This window comes from Anopheles coustani, chromosome 2 (genome assembly GCF_943734705.1).
Source record: "Anopheles coustani chromosome 2, idAnoCousDA_361_x.2, whole genome shotgun sequence".
Lineage (NCBI taxonomy): Eukaryota > Metazoa > Arthropoda > Insecta > Diptera > Culicidae > Anopheles > Anopheles coustani.
In genome coordinates this window covers 46,855,162-46,878,989 of record NC_071289.1, presented here as the reverse complement: position 1 = coordinate 46,878,989, position 23,828 = coordinate 46,855,162, and the positions used below count along the sequence as shown (strand labels likewise).

Below are 23,828 nucleotides of genomic sequence, written 5' to 3'. Positions count from 1 at the left end.
GCTAACGCTTTCATTCTCACTATGCCAGGGTGTCCGCGATGTATTTGACGAAGGCATTTTTGCTGCAGCTTCCGCGGAATCACCACTCTTTCTCCAAACAAGAGGCATCCGTCTACGGTTGTTAATGCCTCTTTCCTAGCATGAAGTCGTGACATCTCACCTTCATACGAACCACTCGGCCATCCAGTCTGTACGTATTGGTATGTCTTTTTTTAGAATACGGTCTGTTTTTGTTTCCTTTGCAACGTCGTGAAAGGTTAGTGGAATAGTTTCTAACGCTTTGACTGCTGTTTCTTTTATCTCTCTTTCCATAACTATGCTTGCTATCACGCAGTCTTCATCGGGCTTGTCGTGAGTATTTATGAGCCGCGATAGTAGATCAGCGTTTCCGAAGTTTTCGGAACGCACGTATTCAATGGTGAAATCGTAAGACAGTAAAGCGAGAGCGAATCGTTGCAACCGGTTCGCTGTGTGGACCGGAATGCCGGTTTTTGAGCCGAAAATTCTAAGTAGCGGCTGATGATCGGTTTGTAAATGGAAATGCCGGCCGAATATCATTTTGTGGAACTTCTTTACTGCGAATATTATTGCCAAGGCTTCGCGATCGATTTGGCTGTAGGCCTGCTCAGCCTTAGTTAGTGCTCTTGCTGCATGCTGCACCACCCGAACTGAACCGTCGCTATATACGTGGCTTAGCGTCGCACCAACACCCACCGAGGAAGCGTCGGCGGAAACCACGATTTTCTGTCTCGGGTCGTAATGAGCAAGTAGCAAGTTGGATGCCAATACGTCCTTGAATTTTTTAAAAGCTTGTTTGCACTGGCTTGTCCAACAAAAGGGTTTGTCTGCCTTTAAAAGTTCGTCCAAAGGATAGCGCAGTTTCCTCATGTTGGGAACGAACTTGCCATAGTAGTTAATGGCCCCTAGAAAGGCACGGACATCTGTGATGTTAGCAGGCTCTGGAAGACGGCGGATGACTTCGATTTTCTCTGGGCTAGGGCGTAGGCCGTCTTTGTCGATGATGTGTCCCAGGTACTGTATCTGCCGTGTACGAAAAACGCATTTTTCCTGACGTACGGTTAATCCATATTCTTGCATGCGTTTCAGGACCTTGGTTACGGCGGCATCATGTTCCTGCACAGTTGCTGCGCCGATTACTATATCGTCCAAATAACCGGAAACGCCTGTTAAGCCAGCCAGCATGGTGTCCATTAGCTGCTGGAAAGCGGCTGGCGCGATTTTGATTCCTGGCGGCAACCGATTATAAGTATATAAGCCGCGATGCGTGTTGATGGTCAGCATCGAGCGATATTGGGGTGCAATCTCCACTTGTAGGAAGGCATCTGACAAGTCGATCTTACTGAAAATGGTGCAGTTTGCCAACCGTGCGAAAATGTCCTCCGGCAGGGGTAAAGGATACTCGTAGGGCTGTAGTGCTGAGTTTAGCCCTGTACTGTAATCCCCGCAAATGCGAACTTGGCCGTTTCCCTTTCGAACCACCACTACCGGGGCTGCCCAATCGGATGATGTTACCGGGGTGATGACTTTTAGCTGCTCTAGTCGGTCGAGCTCGCGATTGACCGTGTCCTGAAGAGCGTACGCCACCGGTCGTTTGGGCCTAAAAACAGGAGCACAATTAGTATTTGGAACTATTGGTATATTTGCCCGAGTGCACAATCCTGTGCCGTTGAAGACTTTTGGAAACCGCTCGTGAAAGTTTCCGGACGAAACCGCCGACACTGCCAGGCTGCGGCAAAACTTGTCCATTGGCAGCGTCCATAAGTCCAAGGCATCCACGAGATCGGTTCCCAGGAGAAGAAGTCCGGCGTTTGCTACTCGTATTGTAGCCTCTGTAGATCGGTGTCCCATGCTGACTGTGCATGAGAACTCGCCGTCGAGATGCACGTTGCCCCCGGACGCAGATCGGGCGATGACAGATGGTGGAGCCAGATGAGGGCTACCAAGCTGCGTCCAGGCCGTCCGGTCGATGACGGTGATATCTGACGCTGTGTCGAGCTGCATCTCGAAACCGACACCATTGATGATGACTGCTGCGAAGCGACGCCGTTTTTGGACACTACGGACATCGACTGTGACCACCCGGATTGCTGTACGCCGCTTCCCATGGTGCTTTCCGGAATGGCGTCGGAAACGTTTCGGCTTGCAGAATCCGGTTTTATGACCGACCTTGTGGCAGGCGCCACACTTATTGGAACGGAAAGGACAGTCGCGGACCCAATGAAGCTCTCCGCAGAGCCAACACGCCGTTTTGGGTCCCGATTCCGTTGTAGGCCGCCGAAAACGTTGGTTAGCTGGTTTTCCACTTTGCACGGCAAGAACGCGATCGTGTGCGGGCGCTTCGATCCTGGCGCTGTCTTCCTTCAGCGTTACAATGCGGTTGCACTCTTCAGATAGTTGTTGCAGAGTGATTTCCGGGTGCTGCTCGATCCGTGCCAGAAGCTTTACACGGATGTCCCGGTCTTCTTCATCCTTCAGGCCGCTCACCAGCATAAGGCACTTAAATTGTTCCTCTGTCATGGCCGATAGCTCAGCATCCACACATGCCTTGTTGACCCGACAGGCGAAACCGAGTAAGTCCTCCCCTCGAGCTTTTGATGTATTGAAACATCTATGACGCTTGCTCAAAAGGGATTCCTTACTGCCGAATAGTCCCTTAAGTGTGGTTATGGTCTCGGCGAAGGTGAGGTCGCGGGAAGCGCGAGGGAGTATGAAACTAGTGAAGCGATTATGTTCGGCGGTGCCCAGCTTCCTCCCCAAAAGACGCACTTTTGCTGAATCGCTTAAACGGCAAGCGTCGCGATCGAAAAGGTCTTCGTAGCGGTCGTACCACGCTCCGAAAGTGATACCCGCCTCCGCGTCGTGATGGAATTCGGTGATGCTCTCCGCGAGTGCGTTCAAAATTATCTCCGGATCATTCGGCTCACGTTGGCTATCCGCTTGCTTTGCCATTGGCACTTGTTGTAGCATATTGGCCATCCATTGTTGCTGCTGAGATATTTGTTGCTGCAACAATTGCATCATTTGCAATATTACTCCGTTATCGCTGCTTGGGGACCCCGACGCGAGCTGTGGGAGCGATGGCGGCGCTGATGGATTTTGCGATGGCGCCGGGTGATGATGCTGCTCGGGCGTTGCCTCCGGGAGCGTATGCGGCATCGTGCCGTTTGGTGATGGCTGAAGCACGGACGATGCGGATGCGAACATTCCGGAGGATCTGCGCTGTTCGTCCGTGTGTTGTTCTGCTGCGTTGTTCATGTTCAGCGACGATCGTCTTTTTTTTTTTTAACACTTTCACGACACACGTTAAAAAAAAAAAATAAATAGTTCAATAAATAATCAACCGTTCACGAACACTAAACACGCTTAAACGGGGTTCAATCCACTACTATCCTCGTCGCCACTTTTATGTTTTTGGGTTTAAAAGCTCTTTATTTTCTACTTAGACTCTTAGACAATAAAACATATTAAAATTATGGAACCCGTTGCGCTACACACGTCCGAACGCACCGGAGGTCAGGTAGCCAGAGAGCGAGGCCAACGCTTCGGCCCCGTCAGCTACGGCGATCCCTTTGTGATCCCGATCGTGGCATCACCCGAAGATGGAACTCATCTACGGAGAGCCCGGGTTCACGCTGCATCTTACTGGCGTATAACACTTTCGTTACGGCGGGTGACCAGCCGTTTTTTGACTGCGCACTAGCGTGGTTGGCTAGCAGTGCTCCTGGCCGCATGGTGGCAGTCAAAAGGCGACGCCTACAGAAAATCGAAAACCACAGAAAATCAGGACATATGGCCTTTAGTTGCCAGTCCTTAACCTAAAGAGGTCTATGTCTCCAGGTTAGCTTGCGAAGGCCCAGGAAGCTGGATTCAATAGCCGTACTGGAGTAAATCCTCGACGAAGTGAAGAAGAAGAAGAACGAATTCAGTGCAAGAGGAGCTTTCATTATGGGCATTACACTCCTTCTTCTTCACTTCGGCGAGGATTTACGGCTATTGAATCCAGCTTCCTGGGCCTTCGCAAGCTAACCTGGAGACATAGACCTCTATTGGTTTAGGACTGGCAACTAAAGGCCATATGTCTGGTTTTCTGTGGTTTTCGATTTTCTGTAGGCGTCGCCTTTTGACTGCCACCATGCGGCCAGGAGCACTGCTAGCCAGCCACGCTAGTGCGCAGTCAAAATGCGGCTGTTCACCCGTCGTGACGAAAGGAATATATCCTTCCGTTTGTCAGATCGCACGAAACTCGTGATCCGCTTGATTACTCAAACAGCACGAGATGTGCGTCGGCTAGGATTTCTCTGACTTGAGCTCCAGCTCGGCGACATCACGCGGTCGTGCCTAAGTTAACCTTACTTTTAGTTAACCTACTGCTACCGTGACGAATAACCATGTTGAATGGATATGTAATTCAATGTATATTTATTGAAATAAACGAATATGTGTATTGAAATTATGAATTTATTGTTTACCGCGTGACTACATTAGGCGTACCATACCAAAAACTTGGTACGGTCGAGCTCAAGCGTACCATACCAAATGCAACCCAGCACTTCTGGGTTGGCTGGTTTGACACTTGGAGCGTACCAGTTTTTTGGTATGGTACGCCTAATGTAGTCACGCGGTTACATAAATTGAATACAGGTGAACGTCGATTATCCGGGGGTGTCGGGACCGAGAGGTCCACGGATAACCGAATTCCACGGATAATCGAACATATACTAAAATACGTTTATAATACCTGGTTTGAGTCTCGGCTAGTTCACTTTTGACCAGTTCCAGTAAGTTGATTAATCATAAAAAATGTTTGAATTAGGCAGCGCTCTGTGAACAGTCCAACAAACACGACAAACACGACAATGTTCGAAGGGTGCTCTGCGACTTGTCGTGAAGAACTGTCACTCTTCCAGCAGCAAGGTAGCAGAATAAACAAGGTATATACTGTTTCTCCGTGGGATACAGCCCTGCACGACAAAATCAAACTGTTTTGTTCTGTGTCGTGTTTGTCTGACATGTTCGATGCAGGTTGACAGAGCACCTCCATATGATTGCATGGATTTGATCGTTTTTTTTTTGTCGTGTTTGTCGTGTTTGTCTTGTTCGATAGCTCACAGAGCGCTGCCTTATTTTCCTATGGTATTTTTATTGCTATTTTCGATCCGATAAAATTTATTTGACACATTATTGCTACAAAATGTTGTGAACCAACCTAATATTCATGGAAACATGTTAGCCCGGTTGTGCAGTTGTCAGTTGCAAGACCCCCGGATAATCCGCCCACCGGTTAATCCGGCCCCGGATAATCGACGTCCGACTGTATATAAAAAAATGACCGCCTCTACTGCTTATGTGTGCGTGAAGCAGGTGTGTACATGTGTGCGTGCACTCATTGGCTAGGATTGACGGTCTTTCGTGCTTCCGTTAGACCCAAGATAAATACACACTATATAAGGTAGCGGAATGTAGAGCATTTTGACGTCTACACTGCAAAAAATCGAAAAATAGCTTTTGACAGTATGCTGATACTAAAATTTGGCGGGAATCGCCCTTAGAATATTAAACAAACAACAACGCTCGAGAACCAAACAAACCGATTCTTCAATAGCTTTTGTTTTGTTCGCATGGAAAATGTTTAAGAAGCCGTCGGCCGAAGTGGGTCACCGATTTTTCGACGAAATGTATCGAAGTTTCACCTCACGTACCTTCTTGTTACTCTTCTTCTTCTTCTTCTTTCGCTATGCGAGTCGGGGTATATCCTCCTACGCTAAGTCGAACGTTTGTTCCCTTACTCGTAATCAGAGGCGTACCGACTCTGTCCGAACTCCTATGAAGGGGCTCGTCCTTTAGGACCGGCTATAAAAGCCATATGTCCACCCAACGTCCACGGGAGGGATAATTCCTTCCGTTGTCAGGACACAAGAACTCGTGGTCCGCTTGATTGACTCAAACAGCACGAGATGTGCGGCAGCTAGGATTTGTCTGACCTGAGCTCCAGCTCGGCGTGACCACGCGGTCGTGCCGCAAGCTAACCTTACTTTTCCGCTAACCCTTTCAGGAAACTTGCGCACTGCTAACCTCCACTCTGATTCACTACCGAACTGGAACTGAGGCATGCCCGGTTCCAATTTTCTTTCGACTGGCATTTATATGTCAAAGTGGCGATTTGTTTACTTTTTGCTTTGTTGTTTGCAACGGATTTTGTTCGTTACTCTAGGATGAACAATACGCTAAATTCAAACATGAAAATGATCAAATAACTGCAAAAGCCATTTTGTGGAATTTTGCGTTATTACACGAGCGGTCATCATTTACATGTCAAACGCCCTGCCAGAGCCTACTTTGACAGTAAAAGGATGACCGGTTGACAAAAATTCAAATTTTTTGCAGCTGTCATGTAGTACCAGCAAGTTTTTCCATGGCAGATTGCTGGGACTCTTGCTGGAACTACATAGTACCAGCAACAATGTCAATTTCTGTCAACCGGGTGGAAAAATATGACAGATACATTCCTCGTCTAATAAGGGTATAAAGTAGTGATGAGAATAACAACTCTTTTTAGAGATTTGAATCAGAGTGAATAATCATAACGATGATTCGAATCTTTAAGTCACTCTTTTGTGATTTAAAACGTGAAAAATGACTTATTAACCTTCGAGGTGATTTGAAATCTTAACTGGGATTCGAATCCCAAAAGAATGAACGAGTGGGTTAAAGAGTCACTAGTCGCCATTGCGATTCGAATCCCAAGTTGTGATTCGAATCCCAAGTTGTGTTTCGAATCCCAAGTTGTGATTCGAATCCCAGTTTGGGAATCACTATATGGGATTCGAAACCCAAAAGAATGAACGAGTTGCTAAAAGAGTCGCTAGTCGCCCATGTAGTGATCCAAAACTGGGATTCGAATCACAACTTGGGATTCGAATCACAACTTGGGATTTGAATCTCTATGGCGACTAGCGACTCTTTTACCAACTCGTTCATTCTTTTGGGATTCGAATCCCAGTTAAGGGTTCAAATCAAAGGGAGTCACAAAAACTATATGTTAGGATTTAAATCGTTCATTCAATATTAAGATTCGAATCACTCACTCATTCTCACTCAGAGCGCACATCACTAGTATAAAGAGACATGTTTCCGGACGGCAATGTATTAATGCTAATTAGCACTTTGGAAAAGAGTAGAATGACCAAAAAAAGCGGAATGAACAAACAGTTAGACTAATGATTTGATAAGGTTTAGGTTTCCAAAACAAACAAATCGAATGAAAACATGAATACGTGCTTATAGTTTCCAAAAGCTGAATTTGATAGTTTGTCGGAGACAATGAAACTTTGTCGATGCGGAACTCGACGTATAGCGTTCCAACACTTTCCATTAAACCTAAACTTTCTCTAACAAGCACCGTATATCTTTTGTAGACGAACTTAGTACTGAACAAGTTTCCAACAATATTTTACTTTGTTTACCACAACACCATGCTGCTAGACGAGAATGCAACCTTTTACAATGCCTATGATAAAACTTAAATTTAGTATATAAAGAGTTTAGTCAGTATTTAAGGTCCTCAAATACGCGCAAGTAAAATGAAGTAACTCAAGTATTCACACCTCTCTTTAAATTCAGCTGAAAAGCATTGATGTTACCCATTATTTTTAAGCTATATTTAGCAAGGGTCAATGTCCCTAGGGTATGATAAGAACGTAATCGGAATTTGAGGTTAGACGAATATATTTTAGAAAGGTTCGTTGTGTCCGCTACGTCCACTCCATAATCCAGAACTGGGAAATCCTTCGCTCGGCAGTGTCGTGGATTGCACACAATACCAAACATGTTGAGACATTTGATTCATTCATATAGAGCATAAAATAAACGAAATTCTAGTCGATTCTCCCACATCAATGATCTCGAAGTATTCTAAAGTATCCGCATTTCTCAATATGAAATAAGCATATCCTTAGCTAATAAGTAGTGTAATGTATAGCTCTTATTTAATATGAAAGCGTTGATAATACCATCGTACCGTGATTGATTAAACCGTTCCTTCTTGTACCAAAACAGAAGCTAAAAATAGGAAACAAATAAAAAACTATAATATAAGATCTTCGATGTGATCTACACAAAAATTGATTATTACCTATTCGAATCGAAACGCAAAGCGCTAAGAAGGCGAATAGATTTTGTTGGACAGCTAGTCGCACTTTGCGTTTTTCCTCTGCGGCATCCGTCGGAGGAAGTCCGTGCATACGAAACATGATTTTACGCAACTAGTTTTACTTTTCAGTTTTACACAAGTAGTGTAAAAAACGTTTTGTTAAACAGAGCACGCGACGAGATGCGAATCTTTTTTTTTCTATAAGATGACAGGATGGCCAAAGAATATGAAATACAAGGAATAGTTGTTTGCATAGCAATTTGACATTACATCAAGATTACTAGAACTAGAGGTTGGATCACACAGCTTTTCATGTCTCTTTACCTTGTTGGTAATGATGACCAAAATACAAGGTGTATAAATTATCCCACCAACATTTCGCTATGGAAAAAGACCGCTGCTTTTCTGTGAAGTATTCGGCTACTTTTCCTATTAAACCCAAGGGGATTTTTGAAATATTTCCTGCGCCTGGTCCGACCCGTTTCCGCGTCGAAAACGGGTCGGTCCAGGGCACGATGCGCAGTAAATTTCGACCCGATTTGACAGCGATGTTGACGGGCTGTCAGATTCAAATTTGACCGCGTGACTACATTAAGCAACCCGTAGACTTTGCGAACTTGTACGTGCGAACAATTTGACAACCTGGCATTGCCTATGTTAAGGAAAGGAAAGGAAGATTTCCTCTTATATCTTCCTTTCCTTTCCTTTACATAGGCAATGCCTGGTTGTCAAATTGTTCGCGCGTACAAGTTCGCAACGTCTACGGGTTGCTTTAGGCGTACCATACCAAAAAACTGGTACGCTCCTAGTGTCAAAAACCGATTTTTCTGTCAGAATCGAGCGATGCAAGTGTAGGCTGAGTGAGGGTATTTTGGCCCACGTATGTAATTTTGGCCCACTAGAAAGTAGATCAATTATTTCAATGATTTCAAATAAAAATGCCCCCTGTAACGTCCGGATCGAACGCCGGCCGTCGAATTATAGAAACCTTACGATTATGAACCTTGTAAACCTATATGAACCTTGTAAATCGCGTATCCGGTCAATTGACATGTGTCAATTGACCGCATGGTAATGAAGTATCACTCTCTAATAAAACACACTTCATCATTGACCGCCGACGAGGTCGGACGTGCCCTAGTTGTTCGTTTTAACTGTTGGCTTTGCCGTTGTAATGTGCTTATAATCTCCGTACGTGGAGCCTTATTACTTTCTGTACTTATAATCTCCGTACGTGGAGCCTTATTGCTTATTTGTGCTTAATCTCCCTGTGTGGAGCCTTTTACTTATTTGCATCTCTTACCTCCGTACGTGGAGCCTTTCGATTATTACATCTCTACCATTAATGGCCGTTAGCCTTCCGGCCATTAAACGGAAAAAATTGTAATAAAATGTTCTACGTATTGCGCTTGCTCCATTTATATATGGCAACTGACTAAAAAAAATTGTCCAATCGAATGGTCTAGTGGTTAGGAGCGCTGAACACGAAATATGCAGTTGATGGTTTGATACACATGCAGGTATGTAATAAAAATCTACTAATACATATATGAAAATTTACATGCTTTCAGAAAAGGAAACTCTACAACAACACGTAGCAAGCAGAGCAATGACGAAGGACAGAGACGTGGGTGTTCGAAAAAAGGAGGGACAATTTTTTATTTCGAATTTTCAAAATCCCCACTTTTTTACCTATGCGGTCTTTTAACCGTGTTATTTAGACGTCTTTTAACGGTCTTTTAATCTATTAAAAGACCACTAAAAGACGTCTTTTAAAGTGACGTTTGCAGCTTGGGAACCCAAGGAGAACCCTGCTGCACTTGCCTACCAAAGGTATCCATGCCTACCTAAAAGAACCTTGCCAAGTGTATTTTTGGTAGGCATGGACACCTCATAACCTACCAATAATTTGTTTTGGGAGGCACCGCAGTGGAAAGAGGTACTGGCTGTCAAACCTTTGTTTGTTTACTGTTTACTGTGCAAGTCTGGCCAACTAGCTGCGAGTTAAGAATAACGCTTTCGCGGGTTTGGGTGTCGGAATCGGAGTGAAGTTTATTAAACAATGTGTTAAACAACATCATGAAACATGGTAGGAAAAGGGCAGGAAAGGAAACAGGATGAGACGATGACCCTTAGCGACAGGCGCCGAAACTGCAACTCAGTGTTAATAGTTGGTCGGTGTCGGTTGGACATCACGGCGATCATCGGTTGTTACCGGGTGTAACATAGCATCGGTGGCCCGTGTCCGATAGCAGCGCTTGGATCGACCGACTCGGGGTGGTTAACTCGCACCAGACAGTAAGTACGTGTGTAAGAACCCACAGCAGAGAGTTCTTACTGATGATGATTTGTCCGCACTTTTCACACATTTCAGTGTCTCGACAAGGAGGAAGAAGCGGCTTGAAATAAACATGAATGCATTCTACGTGTTTTCAATGGGCATGACGGAGTGGTGCTGCACATCGTACATCGAAGGAGCCTGCTACGATCCGTGGTCACTGTTTGCCAGCACGAACCAGAGGAGGCGTCGGACGATTTCTGAACATTTCCCCTGATTGCCTTCCGAACCGGACGATATGTATATTATATTATCGTTGTATCAAAATAATAAAACAATCAAAAATATGTTCCTCCATGAAAATAATTATTTTGGGAAAGAAAAGATATCCTGAACCCAGCTCATATAATCTACTACGAATGAGTATACGTTTTTTACGCGTATAGCCAGAAATAGGTGTTATAAACACGTTGCACAGTCACGTTGTCAAAACAGTTCTCTTTTGCGGTGTCCCGCAAGTATCAAGAGAATTGTTTTACCCTTCTTTTCAGAAGTGTTTTACATCCAAAATTGCATAGGAAATCTGCTGCAAAAGAAGGTGTAAAACACTTCTGAAAAGAAGAGCGATCAGGTCTCAAGAGAATTCTTTTACATCAAAATGACGCCAAAATTTCTCGTTGGGAAGTGTCCTGTTGGGGAATACTCGCGTGACAGACGACGACGCACTCGGTCGGGTTCACCTTCGCGCCCGGTCGGATAACCGCCTCGTTACAATCTGTTTGAATTTGAATGTGGTATTGAAGTTGAGTTTTGCTTACAGAGGTAAGTGGAAATCAATGTTTCATCATCACAACCAACAACAATTCGTAAGCAGATGGCAATGAGTGCAAAAAATACGTTTAATGTTTTCTTATTCAATCAGCGCGATTTGTTCTAAATGAACCAACCTTCTTTTTAACGGCGGACGATTAACGAATCGTTACTATGGCTATCGTACGATCGCATTATTTAACGTAGCTGGGGCCGAGTTAGATATTGAATGTGGCTTTGCAGAACGGTAATGTTTTGCCATGCCATTAATGATGCCAATATAGAGCGCAACTTGTCAGATGAAACCTGCTACTTGTTATTGTTTTGATGAGACTTTGGAATAAAAACCCGGGAAATGCTGTAAATAGATTCGGATCAAGTCAGAACCCAAACAAATCCCAATCGAATCAAATCTTTCAATCCATCATATGGGATTCGAATCTTTGGAATCCGTCTACGGATCGTATCTTCGGGTCTTCCGATCCGTATTCTGCCAACACTAGTAATCAGGAATTCTCGGCCTTTGAGGTAAAGGATCAGTTTTGTCTTTCATGACCACCGGTTCGCTTGTACAACTTTGGCGAATTTGGCGATAAGACATACTGTAGGTTACCTACTGAACATACATTGCTGCAAATGATTTCAAAACTGTTTCATAACAATGTGCGTCTTATCAGACGGCACATAGCGACTGCTACCGGCCCCAAGAGGAATTCATTTCTGATAAGGTAAACACTGGATTGATGATGCGCTGCATTTATCATGTTATGTATCATGTATGAATTTTGTAAATTTGCGCATTTTGTAGAATCGTTGGCAGTTCAGCATTTGTTGGAGGAAGCGTCTTGATAGCATACCAATGGATGAACCAAAAACGGGTGCACATGCTATCTGGTTCTGTAAATAAATTGGCCTCGGTAACTCGCTATATGGCTGAGCCAATAACTGATCGAAAGGTCCTTGATGCAAACCGGAACGATATGAAATGTCGAATGGAGGAGTTGGTAATGAAAATACAGCATGATTTTTGTCGTTCGCTCGAAGCAGAAGAGAACTTTGACAAAAAGTTTGTCGTTGATCGGTGGCAACGCAGTGAAGGGGGAGGCGGCATCACCTGCGTCCTACAAGATGGAGATGTGTTCGAGAAAGCCGGCGTTAACATTTCGGTCGTGCATGGCAACCTTCCTAAAGGAGCGATTCAGCAGATGCGGTCCCGTGGCAAGCAACTTGCTGATGGTGATCTTCCATTCTTCGCTGTAGGCGTTAGCGCCGTAATACATCCACGAAACCCAATGATACCAACCATACATTTCAACTATCGATACTTCGAGGTTACTGATTCAACAGGGGAAAAGCAATGGTGGTTTGGAGGTGGCACAGACCTCACTCCGTACTATTTAAATGAGGACGACGCAAAACATTTCCATCGGACTCTCAAAGAAGCGTGCGATCCGCATGATAAATCATATTATCCGAAATTCAAGGAGTGGTGCGATAAATATTTTTTCATCCCTCATCGCAACGAAAGTCGTGGAGTAGGAGGGATTTTCTTCGACGATTTGGACGGACCGGATGCAAAGCAGGCGTTTGATTTCGTGTCGTCTTGCGCCCACTCCGTAATTCCTTCATACTTGCCTCTGGTTCAACGACATAAAAACGATACCTATGGTACCAGACAGAGGCAATGGCAGCTTCTGCGTCGCGGTCGATACGTGGAGTTTAACCTCATCTACGACAGAGGCACAAAGTTTGGTCTGTACACACCCGGAGCGAGATACGAAAGTATTCTCATGTCCCTGCCTCTCCAAGCGGTAAATATCATGCTTGCTATTTTCGAACTATTCAATAACAAAATTTATGTTCTTATTTGTAGAAATGGGAATACATGAACATTCCAGAACAAGGGAGTGAAGAAGCAGTGATTATTGAAGTTCTCAAAAAGCCGAAGAATTGGTTGAATTTGTAGCACTGGACAGCAGTTTCTTTTTCTTATTTTTTTGTTATTGTAATATTTTTTATGTGAAATATATTCTTGTTATGCACTAACACAAGGAATAAACACAATACGTTGTTGCATAAATTTGAAAGTAAGGCATATCGATAAACATTGTTTTGAATCCGTAGGGAATCATCATTGACCCCGCGTCCACACGGCATCGTAGCGTAGCGATTTTGACACTTCGTCGTAGTGTAAATGTTGGTCGAGAGGCTTTACCCACGGCCATAAAAAATAGTTGAGACTACGACGTAGTGTCAAAATCGCTACGCTACGATGCCGTGTGGACGCGGGGTGAAATTAATTTATTTTCGTAAAATGTCGCTGTTATCACCGCCCTTGTGGTTTTAACATTGTGGACATGCTAATAATTAAAAATAATAAAAATAACTTGAAATAAAGGCTACCCCTAATATGTAATGTATGGTCTAGAACGGTAGGGCGTTGTAGATGTGACGGGTGAAATTTTTACAATATTTTGGAAAACACCTTCAAGCAAAGACAATTAACAGACAGGTCGCAGCATACCATGTAACGAGCCGAAAACCGTGGGAAAATTTTTGACAGTTGGTTAACATTTTGTTTACTTCTCACGAACAGCGAAGAAAGTGGGGTAAAACTGCAAATTTGGTATGTTTCATCAACAGAACAAAGAGTTGAGCGTTCGAAATATGTTCTGGAGGAAGGCTCCGTATAAGGCTTATTAATTAAGGCACACACTTAATTTCGGCAATCACAGCGAGCAAAAGGATCCATTTCCCATGATTTCACACAGAAGAGCAGTTTCTATCCGCAAGACCATGGATACTGTGATCTAGAATTACCAACTACCTATTTCGCGAAGATTTTGGCGGAGATCTCCCACAAGTAAGGCAGCGCTCTGTGAGCTATCGAACAAGACAAACGCGACAAACCCGACAAAAAAAAAAGATCAAATCCATGCAACCATATGGAGGTGCTCTGTCAACCTGCATCGAACATGTCAGACAAACACGACACAGAACAAAACAGTTTGATTTTGTCGTGCAGGGCTGTATCCCACTGTGAAACTGTTATACCTTGTGTATTCTGCTGCCTTGCTGCTCTGACATGTTCGATGCAGGTTGACAGAGCACCTCCATATGATTGCATGGATTTGATCGTTTTTTTTTTGTCGTGTTTGTCGTGTTTGTCTTGTTCGATAGCTCACAGAGCGCTGCCTAAGGCATTGCATGGATTTGATCGTTTTTTTTTTGTCGTGTTTGTCGTGTTTGTCTTGTTCGATAGCTCACAGAGCGCTGCCTAAGCTGGAAATTTTTGTAAACACTTTTTTAACCAACTGTCACAACAATGGAGGAGCAAAAATCAGCTATGACCCGACCTGTCTGTTAATTGTCTTTGCCTTCAAGTATTTTTTTTTTTTATGTGGCACGACATCCCCTAGTGGGACAAGGCCTCCCTCCGAAGAGAGTTTGAGTGACCGAAAGACGGTATATTATAGATCGGTGGTCAGCCGTACATAATACCGGAGGGTGCCAGAATCAAAATTCGATCCCACACCTGTGGTGTGGTGTTTCCTCGCGCTACCACTGCGCCATGGGCACCCCCGCCTTCAAGTATCTTCACTGAAAATTTCAAATCGATCCGACATACCTAGACCAGGGATTGGCACACGTTTTTCGAAAAGGGACAGATGATTAAAGAGAAACCAAAGGCGCGGGCCGGATTCTTTAAACGATGCTTCAATGTTTTCAAAGTAATACCCTTTGTAATGGAGAGTTGGACTTTCTAAAAAGCAAAGTTGCAAAAAAAGTGGTAAAAAAATTAAACATTTAAAATGTTATCGATAAACATATAACAGGAACACCTCGTTAAACAATTATCATCTTCATTTTGTCAGTCAAACCTGACATCGTGAACAAATCCTATAAAAATTGGAATGGGTTTTTAGTAAGAAGCACCTAAATATTCTTACGGGCCGTAAAAAATCATTTGGTGGGCCGGATTTGGCCCGCGGGCCGCACTTTGCCGACCCCTACGCTAGACGATGCCAATTGCAAGGTTAATCCCATGCAAAGTGATTACTATCCAGGTGGGTTCATCCCGAACAAATCGCCTTGATTTTTTTAGAAAAATCCCGCAAGGCAATTTGGAGCAAATCGTCCTAAAAAACGTCCTCCGTGACACAAACATCGAGCAGTTTTGTATGGTGTGTAGGACGAGCAGGGCGATTGCTCGAAAAACGTCCTCCATTTGTTTCATCCCCATACAAAAAAGTAGGACGTTTGTTCGCGTGTCGAACGTTTTGAGGACGATATTTCGAGCTGCCTAGCGGGATAAAGGAAAAATTTGACAATTTTTGTTTATGTTTACAACTTGCCAGTTGCTTCCAAAATTCTTTCCGAAAGTGTAAAAATGCCGTATTTATCCTGTTCAACTGTATTTTTTTGCAAAAATACAGGGTTTGACAGGCCAACATACAACTGGGGCAACGTTCCTTCTAAATCGCACCTTCTTTCAAAACAATAACAAAATTGAAGTTCTAACGTCAACTGGGTTATCGATCAGCATCACGCTGTAACTTGACACGGAGGGCGTAACCGATCAGTGTCAAAAAGGAACTTGTCAATGGAATGAGCGTTCTAGACAAGGCAGAAAATCATCACGCTTCTGATGTTTCATATTGTTGTACTTTTTTCATTGGAGTTTACCGCTGTAAATATTTTAAAAATCGCGCGCTTTTTTGTACGTCTGGTTTCACATACCTGGTGAATTTTACATATCTCAAGGAACTCGTTGAATTCGTTCTCACCCTCCATTGTTCAATACACAATGTAATTTCTCACTTGAATCTTCACAAGACACTTTTGCTACACTTTGTAATTCACCAGGTATGTGAAACCAAACGTACAAAAAAGCGCGCGATTTTTAAAATATTTACAGCGGTAAACTCCAATGAAAAAAGTACAACAATATGAAACATCAGAAGCGTGATGATTTTCTGCCTTGTCTAGAACGCTCATTCCATTGACAAGTTCCTTTTTGACACTGATCGGTTACGCCCTCCGTGTCAAGTTACAGCGTGATCCCGCTAGGCGATTTCGAGTACTTTCCTCCATCCGCAACCACTCCTGACCTATACTTTGGATGTTGTGTACAAGACTCGGCGCATGTTTTCTCCCTTACACGCCCAGGCTATTTTTTGCTATCTTCCTCTTCTGTGTTATGAACGTACCGCTTCGATCCCACATGGTGTATGAAACATGGTAGCTCGTGTCTGTACACTCGTGTGTTTCCTTGTGTTGGTACTAGAATTGCTCGACGATTCGGCGGAAATTTGACAAGTCCAAAGCGCCATTTGTAGTCAAGAGCAAGTCGGACTAACACGGTTGTGCACCAACGGCGCGGACCGAAAGTTTAAGGAGAAAAGAATCATTAAAAGACTACAGTGATTGACGCAAAGTGCTGGGAGTTGTCCCATCATGATGGAAAGTTTTAATATCGGGGTACGAAGGACTTCCAGCTGGCTGTTTGGAAGATCGGCTCGCACTTCGAGATGGCTGATCATTTTGCGGATGGCATGGAACTCCTTCGCGATCTCCGGTGGCCCTGGAGTGCCGGGTTCCTTTAGTGATAAAAGCAACTGTAATTTTTGTACCGTAAGTATTATTAGACTTTAATAATTAAAAGTGTTGAGTGCTGTCTTACCTTGAGTATGCGGCGGACATTTTTGTGTAAAGTGTATGAAACCTCAATCAAAAATTTGAATATTAAATAAATTTTTCATAGTTTTTCGAATTGGAGTCTGACATGTTTATTTTGCGCCACTATCCCGAAAGAAACCACGTATCACAACTACCTACATAAACCTGGGCTGCTCGTTTTCACTCACACACTCTCAAATAGCACAAATTGATGCACGCACACATCCCCATTTGCTTTTTTATTCGACTGCTCGAACGTCCTCCATCGTTCTACCGCGTGCAAGCTCCCATATAAAAACGTCCTCCCTTTACCCAGGCCCGAGGCCTGATGACACAAGTGGAGGACAACTTGCATGCGACCTCGCCTAGCGGGATGCTGATCGATAACCCAGTTGACGTTAGAACTTCAATTTTGTTATTTGAGGGTATTATGATTGGGTGCGCGGAAACGATGAACTTCTCGACGCTGGCCCATACAAAAGGTAAACAACACTTTGAAAAAAGCGAAAAATGGCTGGGCGTCTCGACGATCCAAAACGACGCCACCTGCGTGTCGAGACGATGCGCGGATACGAAACGACGCGCGTCGTTATCGTCGAGCAGTTTCAAGCACCTCCTGGTCGATGGATCTCTATAGACCGTATGTGTCCGAAGCATATGTGGGTTCTATGGATCTTGGTATTTACCAAGAACATGATAATTCAGGATGCACTTTTCATATCAACGTTGTGTTTAGACAAGTCACTTTGATTTATTTAGCCATTTAGCCATAGTATAAAACACACCAATAACTCGATCGTTTTGAAAATTGATTAAAAATCAAAGTGCTCGAAACTTGTTAAAAACTATATATTTATATACCTTGAAATACTTGTATAAATACCCAGGTTGCTATTCGAGCAAATATGCGGAAACTTTCGAGCAATAACGCGGAACTGGATCATAATACCCTCAATTGTTTTGAAAGAAGGTGCGATTTTGAAGGAACGTTGCCCCAGTTGTATGTTGGCCTGTCAAACCCTGTAACTCATGGAATGTGAAAAAATGCGATATGAAGAAGATATCGTAAATTTAACAAACACGTTTCGTGTAGCATTGTAGCAACAAAGTGTTGTGCCAAACATATGTGCCTTTGGATGACCAAACCGCTTTACCCATCTCGTCAAACCTCATTTACTAGATGACTTTGCAACATATCGTATATGGAACTGTGTCCTCAACCCCTGGTCACAGCTTTGCGCAACCGCATGCGGTTACGTTTTTTTCCCATGGGAGAGATCAAGGTGGGTCCTAAGGGAGGTGAGCTCAAAGGCCTGGTCGTGGCAGCCATTTTGAAATTAATTTTTGACAATCGTTCCTGGTTTTGTTTACCTACAAAAGGATAACGACGCGTTAGCAAGCTGCTGGTTCCAGTTGATACGGTTACCGGAAGACTCTGCCCTCATTAGCCACAACTTTACTGAGGACACAGTTCCATCTACGATGCATTGCAAAGTCATCTAGTAAATGAGGTTGGACGAGATGGGTAATGCGGTTAGGTCGTCCAAAGGCACATATGTTAACACTTTGTTGCTACAATGCTACACGAAACGTGTTAGTTAAAACGGCAATATCTTCATTATATCACATTTTTTCCCATTCCATGAGTTATTTTTGCAAAAAACAGCTGAACAGGATAAATACGGCTTTCTTACGCTATCGGAAAGAACTTTGGAAACAACAACTGGCAAATTGTAAGCATAAACAAAACCCGAAACGATTGTCAAATTTTTCCTTTATTTTTCTAAAAAAATCGAGGCGATTTGTTCGGGATGAACCCACCTGGATAGTAATCACTTTGGCCGCCACATACTGTTACCACCCTGCTACACGAGCCGCAAACTCCAACCGCAGACTCAAAAACCGTATAAGTTTACGTCAAAATCTGTGCGGTTCGTGTAGCCGCGAGTTAACTGAAAAATCAAAAACAAAAACCTCTTTGCGCCGCAAAGTTTTTGAGTTTGCGGCTCGTGTATCGGGGTTCTTATGGTTTTCTTTGGGTTTAAATGGTTTTTTTATTTGCTATCAGTTTTAGGGCATGGAGTCTTTTTTGTGCTTTGTTGGTGATTTCTTGTGCGTGTTTTTGAAAGTTAAGCTTTCCGTCAATCCAGGCTCCTAGGTATTTTATGGCTGTTACTTTTTCGATTTGCTTGTCTTGTATGTTTATGTTTAGGCTTTGGTTTTTTCTTTTTCATCCGAATAGCATATATTTAGTTTTTTCAGCGTTAATACTTAGCTCCAGGTGTTCTATTTCCTCGATAAAGGTATTTGTTATTTGTTGTAGTTTTTCTTGTAGGTCTGATAGGTTGTCTCCTGTTTCGATGATGCAGAAATCGTCGGCATATTGGAGTAGCTATTTTGTATATATGCTAAAAAGTGCTGGGGAGAGTACGTCTCCCTGAGGAAGTCCGTCCGATATTAGTTTGTTAATCTTTTTCTCGTAGACCGTTATTGTTATGGTTCTATTGTTTAGTAGTGCAGCTACCCATCAGGTGAGTTCCATTGGCATTCCGTTGAGTTCCATGATCTCTATGAGTTTGTCAGTACATACATTGTTATATGCGTTAGTAGGATCGATAAACATTACACCCGTTAGTTTGCGGCGTGATTTGATCAAAGAAACTGCAATGCTCAAATGGTTTTGACATTTCTATTTGCTTTATCATTTACCACACAACCTTGAGTACAACAGCCTTGGTGTTACCCAGCGAACGGCGCCCAGCGAACGGCGGTACACTGAAAATCGAGCAGTTTTTTGCCTTTTTCTTTCGCACCCCCCGATTTCCGCTTAACGGGGGGTCGGATTATACGTACACAACGTTGAGTCAGAAGTGGCACGCACACCAAGAGCGCCAGGCAAAAAAAGAACAAAAACATAGTTGCTCTCTTATTCCGCTCTCTACTATGCCCAGCCCCACTCTTTCTCCCAGCTCGTCTTCAATTCTCACCAATGCGTCTTTTTCTACTATTTAGTCGTCATGTTGTCTCGATAGGATAAGTCAGTGCTATAATTGCTCTGGGCTATTTGTCATTTGCCGATGCCCGAGGTTTAACATCCAATAATAACCTACGAGGAATGGACATCGGTTTCTATGACGTTCCATTCTCTCTCCCATCACGGCGCACGATGTGTTCGATGCATGCATGGGGTATTGTTTTGATTGCGGAATGAAATTGCGTGAAGCTAATTGAATGAAATTGCAAACATGAAACTAAGTTATTTCTTTATTTGTCGTTTAACTTCCTCTTCTACTTTGTTTTCCGTACTTTTCACTATAGAATTGAATAAATGAAAGAACAACATTAAAAAACGATTAAAAATAATGAATTGCAATGGGCTGAAATACGGTAGTAATGCGTCTTCACATTAACGCAACCACCGCAATAATGCCGTTAATCGCTCTATGCACGTGTCAGCATGAGTAAAGGTCCATTGGATTTCGGTTCATGGAAGTGAGCCAGAGCCTTCCCGATAATTTTCGCCATTCACATTATTGAAACAAACAGAACCGTATAGCGATTGCTACTAATTTGTAACTTGATATTTGAAATCGAATTTAAATCTGGAGACCTCTACATTGCTCAGCAATCAGCTGTGCCAATAACATAGAAAACTCAGAGCACATTTGAGGCATGCTCTTTTTGCACACAGCAGAAAGCATTGAAAGAGAATCCTCAACACGCATACCATGCATATGCCTTCCGTTTCACCCACACCATCAACCGATTTTTATTCCGCGTTAACCACAAATGCATGACCCAATGAGGAAGAAAGAGTCAGGGCATACCATCAATAGCAACTATCTTGTTCTTGTCCACAGTAGAGGGTCGCGGAGGTGGGATTCTCCCTACCCCTCGCCTGTAAAATGAACTGATTCGAGCAAAACCGTTCGCAGGGCGGTACACTGAAAATCGAGCAGTTTTTTGCCTTTCGGACCCCCCGATTTCCGCTTAACGGGGGGTCGGATTACACGCACACAACGTTGAGTCAGAGGTGACACGCACACCAAGCGCGCCAGAAAAAAAGAGAGCAAAAACATAGTTGCTCTCGTATTCCGCGCTCTACTATGTCCAGCCCCACTCTTTCTCCCAGCTTGTCTTTAATTTCACCAATGCGTCTTTTTCTACTATTTAGTCGTGATGTTGTCTCGATGGAATAAGTCAGTGCTATAATTGCTCTGGGCTATTTGTCAGTTGCCGATGCCCGAGGTTTAACATCCAATATTAACCTACGAGGAATGGACATTGGTTTCCATGACGTTCCATTCTCTCTCCCAGCACGGATGGTTTCGCTTACAGCTGTTCGACGTTAATTATATGAATCGTGTTTGTGTTCGATGCATGCATGGGGTATTGTTTTGATTGCGGAATGAAATTTCGTGAAGCTAATTGAATGAAATTGCATACATGAAACTAAGTTATTTCTTTATTTGTCGTTTAACTTCCTCTTCTACTTTGTTTTCCGCACTTTTCACTATAGAATTGAATAAATGAAAGAACAACATTAAAACAACGATTAAAAATAATGAATTGCTATGGGCTGAAATACGGTAGTAATGCGTCTTTACATTAACGCAACCACCGCAATAATGCCGTTAATCGCTCTATGCACGTGTCAGCATGAGTAAAGGTCCATTGGATTTCGGTTCATGGAAATGAGCCAGAGTCACATTATTGAAACAAACAGAACCGTACAGCGATTGCTACTTATTTCAAACTTGATATTTGAAATCGAATTTAAATCTGGAGACCTCTACATTGTTCAGCAATCAGCTGTGCCAATAACATAGAAAACTCAGAGCACATTTGAGGCATGCTCTTTTTGCACACAGCAGAAAGCATTGAAAGAGAATCCACAAATGCATGACCCAATGAGGAAGAAAGAGTCAGGGCATAGCATCAATAGCAGCTATCTTGTTCTTGTCCACAGTAGAGGGTCGCGGAGGTGATATTCTCCCTACCCCTCGCCTGTAAAATCAACTGATTCGAGCAAAACCGTTCGCAGGGTAGCTATCGAAACGCCTTTGCTGAGTTGGGTTGATGATTCTGTGAAGTAAAATCGTTGGCCAAAAAATGTATAAAAAGTGTTTTTATTGGTGATGTGTCGTAAGCAATCTACAATGAAACCAACATTGGGAAGTAAGATTCCTTATACAGGTAAGTGTTGTTCATAATTTTTCAGTATAGCAACGAAATACCTCCAGCATTAGCCGATGTTCCAGCATTCAGGGTAAGTGGAGTAGAATTGTAATTGTCCATTCAAAGGTTCTAATGGAATTGCTTGTCTGTTCTTTTCTTTCCAGAAGGTATGTAATTAGAAACTGTATTAACCCAACTGGCGGATTTTATCTTGTTAACATATTGTTATCAAGTTGTTAGTTAATTTTTTTTAAAGACAAAGTGTTGCACCAAACAAGGGGGTGGGGTGCAACATTCAATCGGTTATTTTGTGGTGGTGTTAGTGTCAAACAGGGGGTTATGAAGGTGTGCGTGTTATTTTACCATATTTGCATGCACACATTTATATAATGCGTTTCGGATATCGAATGAGAAAACAGTGTTGTGTTCTGCGCAATCCATCGACGCGGAAATTTCTATTCTGTATTAAATTCGGATTCTACTTCTACACTCTGCTCTCCCGGAACACTAAGGGCGACTTCTTCCTCCGGTGTTATTTCTGTGGAACGAAACAAACAAAGGAAAGGAATTAACGAATCGCTCTTTTAACGGTCATGATGTTGCTCTATCACACTGTTTACTTACCGATTCCAAGATGCTTCCAAACGATCAAACTTCTCATCCGTTTTACGGACCAGATCGTTCATGAGCTGACGCCGACGCGGACTTGTTGATGGATGCACTTTTTCTCCTTTAAGTTTCCCATTGGGCACCATGAACTTTGGAAAAACACTTTACACTTTTCAACACGACTGTTCTGGCGCTAGATGTTTTGAAGACTGAAAACTTCACCGTGCCGCTATTGACAGTTGGCGCGTGATGGCATTCATACAAACGTACTTTTTATTCTGTACATGATTGACCGACATAAAGTGCACGAACACATTTGCGGGTCGCTGTGCAGTGTGGGAATGCTACACGATCGGTTCCGCTATTGCAATGTGTCAGACTGAAAGGGAAGATGTGAAAGGGCAGATGTGACTTCTCCCCTAGCACGCCGGTTCATCATTAGAACGAGTAGGAAGACAAAGTGTGTAAGAGATAGCTGACAGTACTGGACTTAAGAGGGTTGCAATGTGGGAAAACGGGGTAATGTTGCATGTCGCCGTCAGTTGGGAAATGACTGAATAAATGACTGATTATGACTAGTGTTATTTAGTCAAAACGTGAGCGGTTTTGAGCGACCCTCCCCTGAATTGAGTGATTCCCCTCTTCACACCACTCTCTCCTCTCCCCTTCTCCCTTCCTCTACCATTCGTCTGCACCCACCCAGTCTCGTAAGCCCTTAACGGGCAGGCATGACCAACAAGCTCGTTTACACCAAGGAGAAGATACTTAATAGTCAAACAAATCATTTGTTATTTAGCTAGCACAAATGTATTTGTCTACTTTGACATTAGCCGCTTTTCTGTGGGATTTTTATGAATCTCCTTGATTGCAAATCTCACAGGTGAAACGATATTTCCACTTAAATTAAATCAAACATTCCATGGTCTGGAATGTTGTGCGCTCCGTAAGTTCCTAAACCATCAGAGCCATTTTTGTAGGGAACACTAGGTTATCCGGAACGACAATAACTTTCGTTTCTCAAAAAATTATCGTCGGTTCGCGTTGTAGAAACCTTTTGTTTTGCAGATGTCCGGAAACGAACAAAATTTTCACTTCTTCTTCTTC

The 23,828-nt window shown here is 43.2% G+C and overlaps 1 protein-coding gene and 2 long non-coding RNA genes across 3 annotated transcripts in view; 1 reads left to right on the top strand and 2 right to left on the bottom strand.

The window, feature by feature from the left end:
* LOC131262568 (uncharacterized) overlaps positions 1-23,828 on the bottom strand; it is a 174,424-nt gene that overhangs the window by 32,962 nt on the left and 117,634 nt on the right. The gene's annotated exons all lie outside the window — the stretch shown is intronic.
* Positions 7,981-8,380, bottom strand: LOC131262565 (uncharacterized). Its single transcript, XR_009178225.1, has 2 exons — positions 8,153-8,380; positions 7,981-8,079 (listed from the first exon to the last, which is right to left on the bottom strand). It is a non-coding gene; the product is annotated as an uncharacterized LOC131262565 (long non-coding RNA).
* On the top strand, positions 11,792-13,332 carry LOC131262542 (oxygen-dependent coproporphyrinogen-III oxidase). The gene is made up of 3 exons (XM_058264576.1): positions 11,792-11,986; positions 12,067-13,069; positions 13,132-13,332. Exons 1-3 carry the CDS (start codon positions 11,895-11,897, stop codon positions 13,222-13,224), a joined length of 1,188 nt encoding a protein of 395 aa, XP_058120559.1. The 5' UTR covers positions 11,792-11,894; the 3' UTR covers positions 13,225-13,332.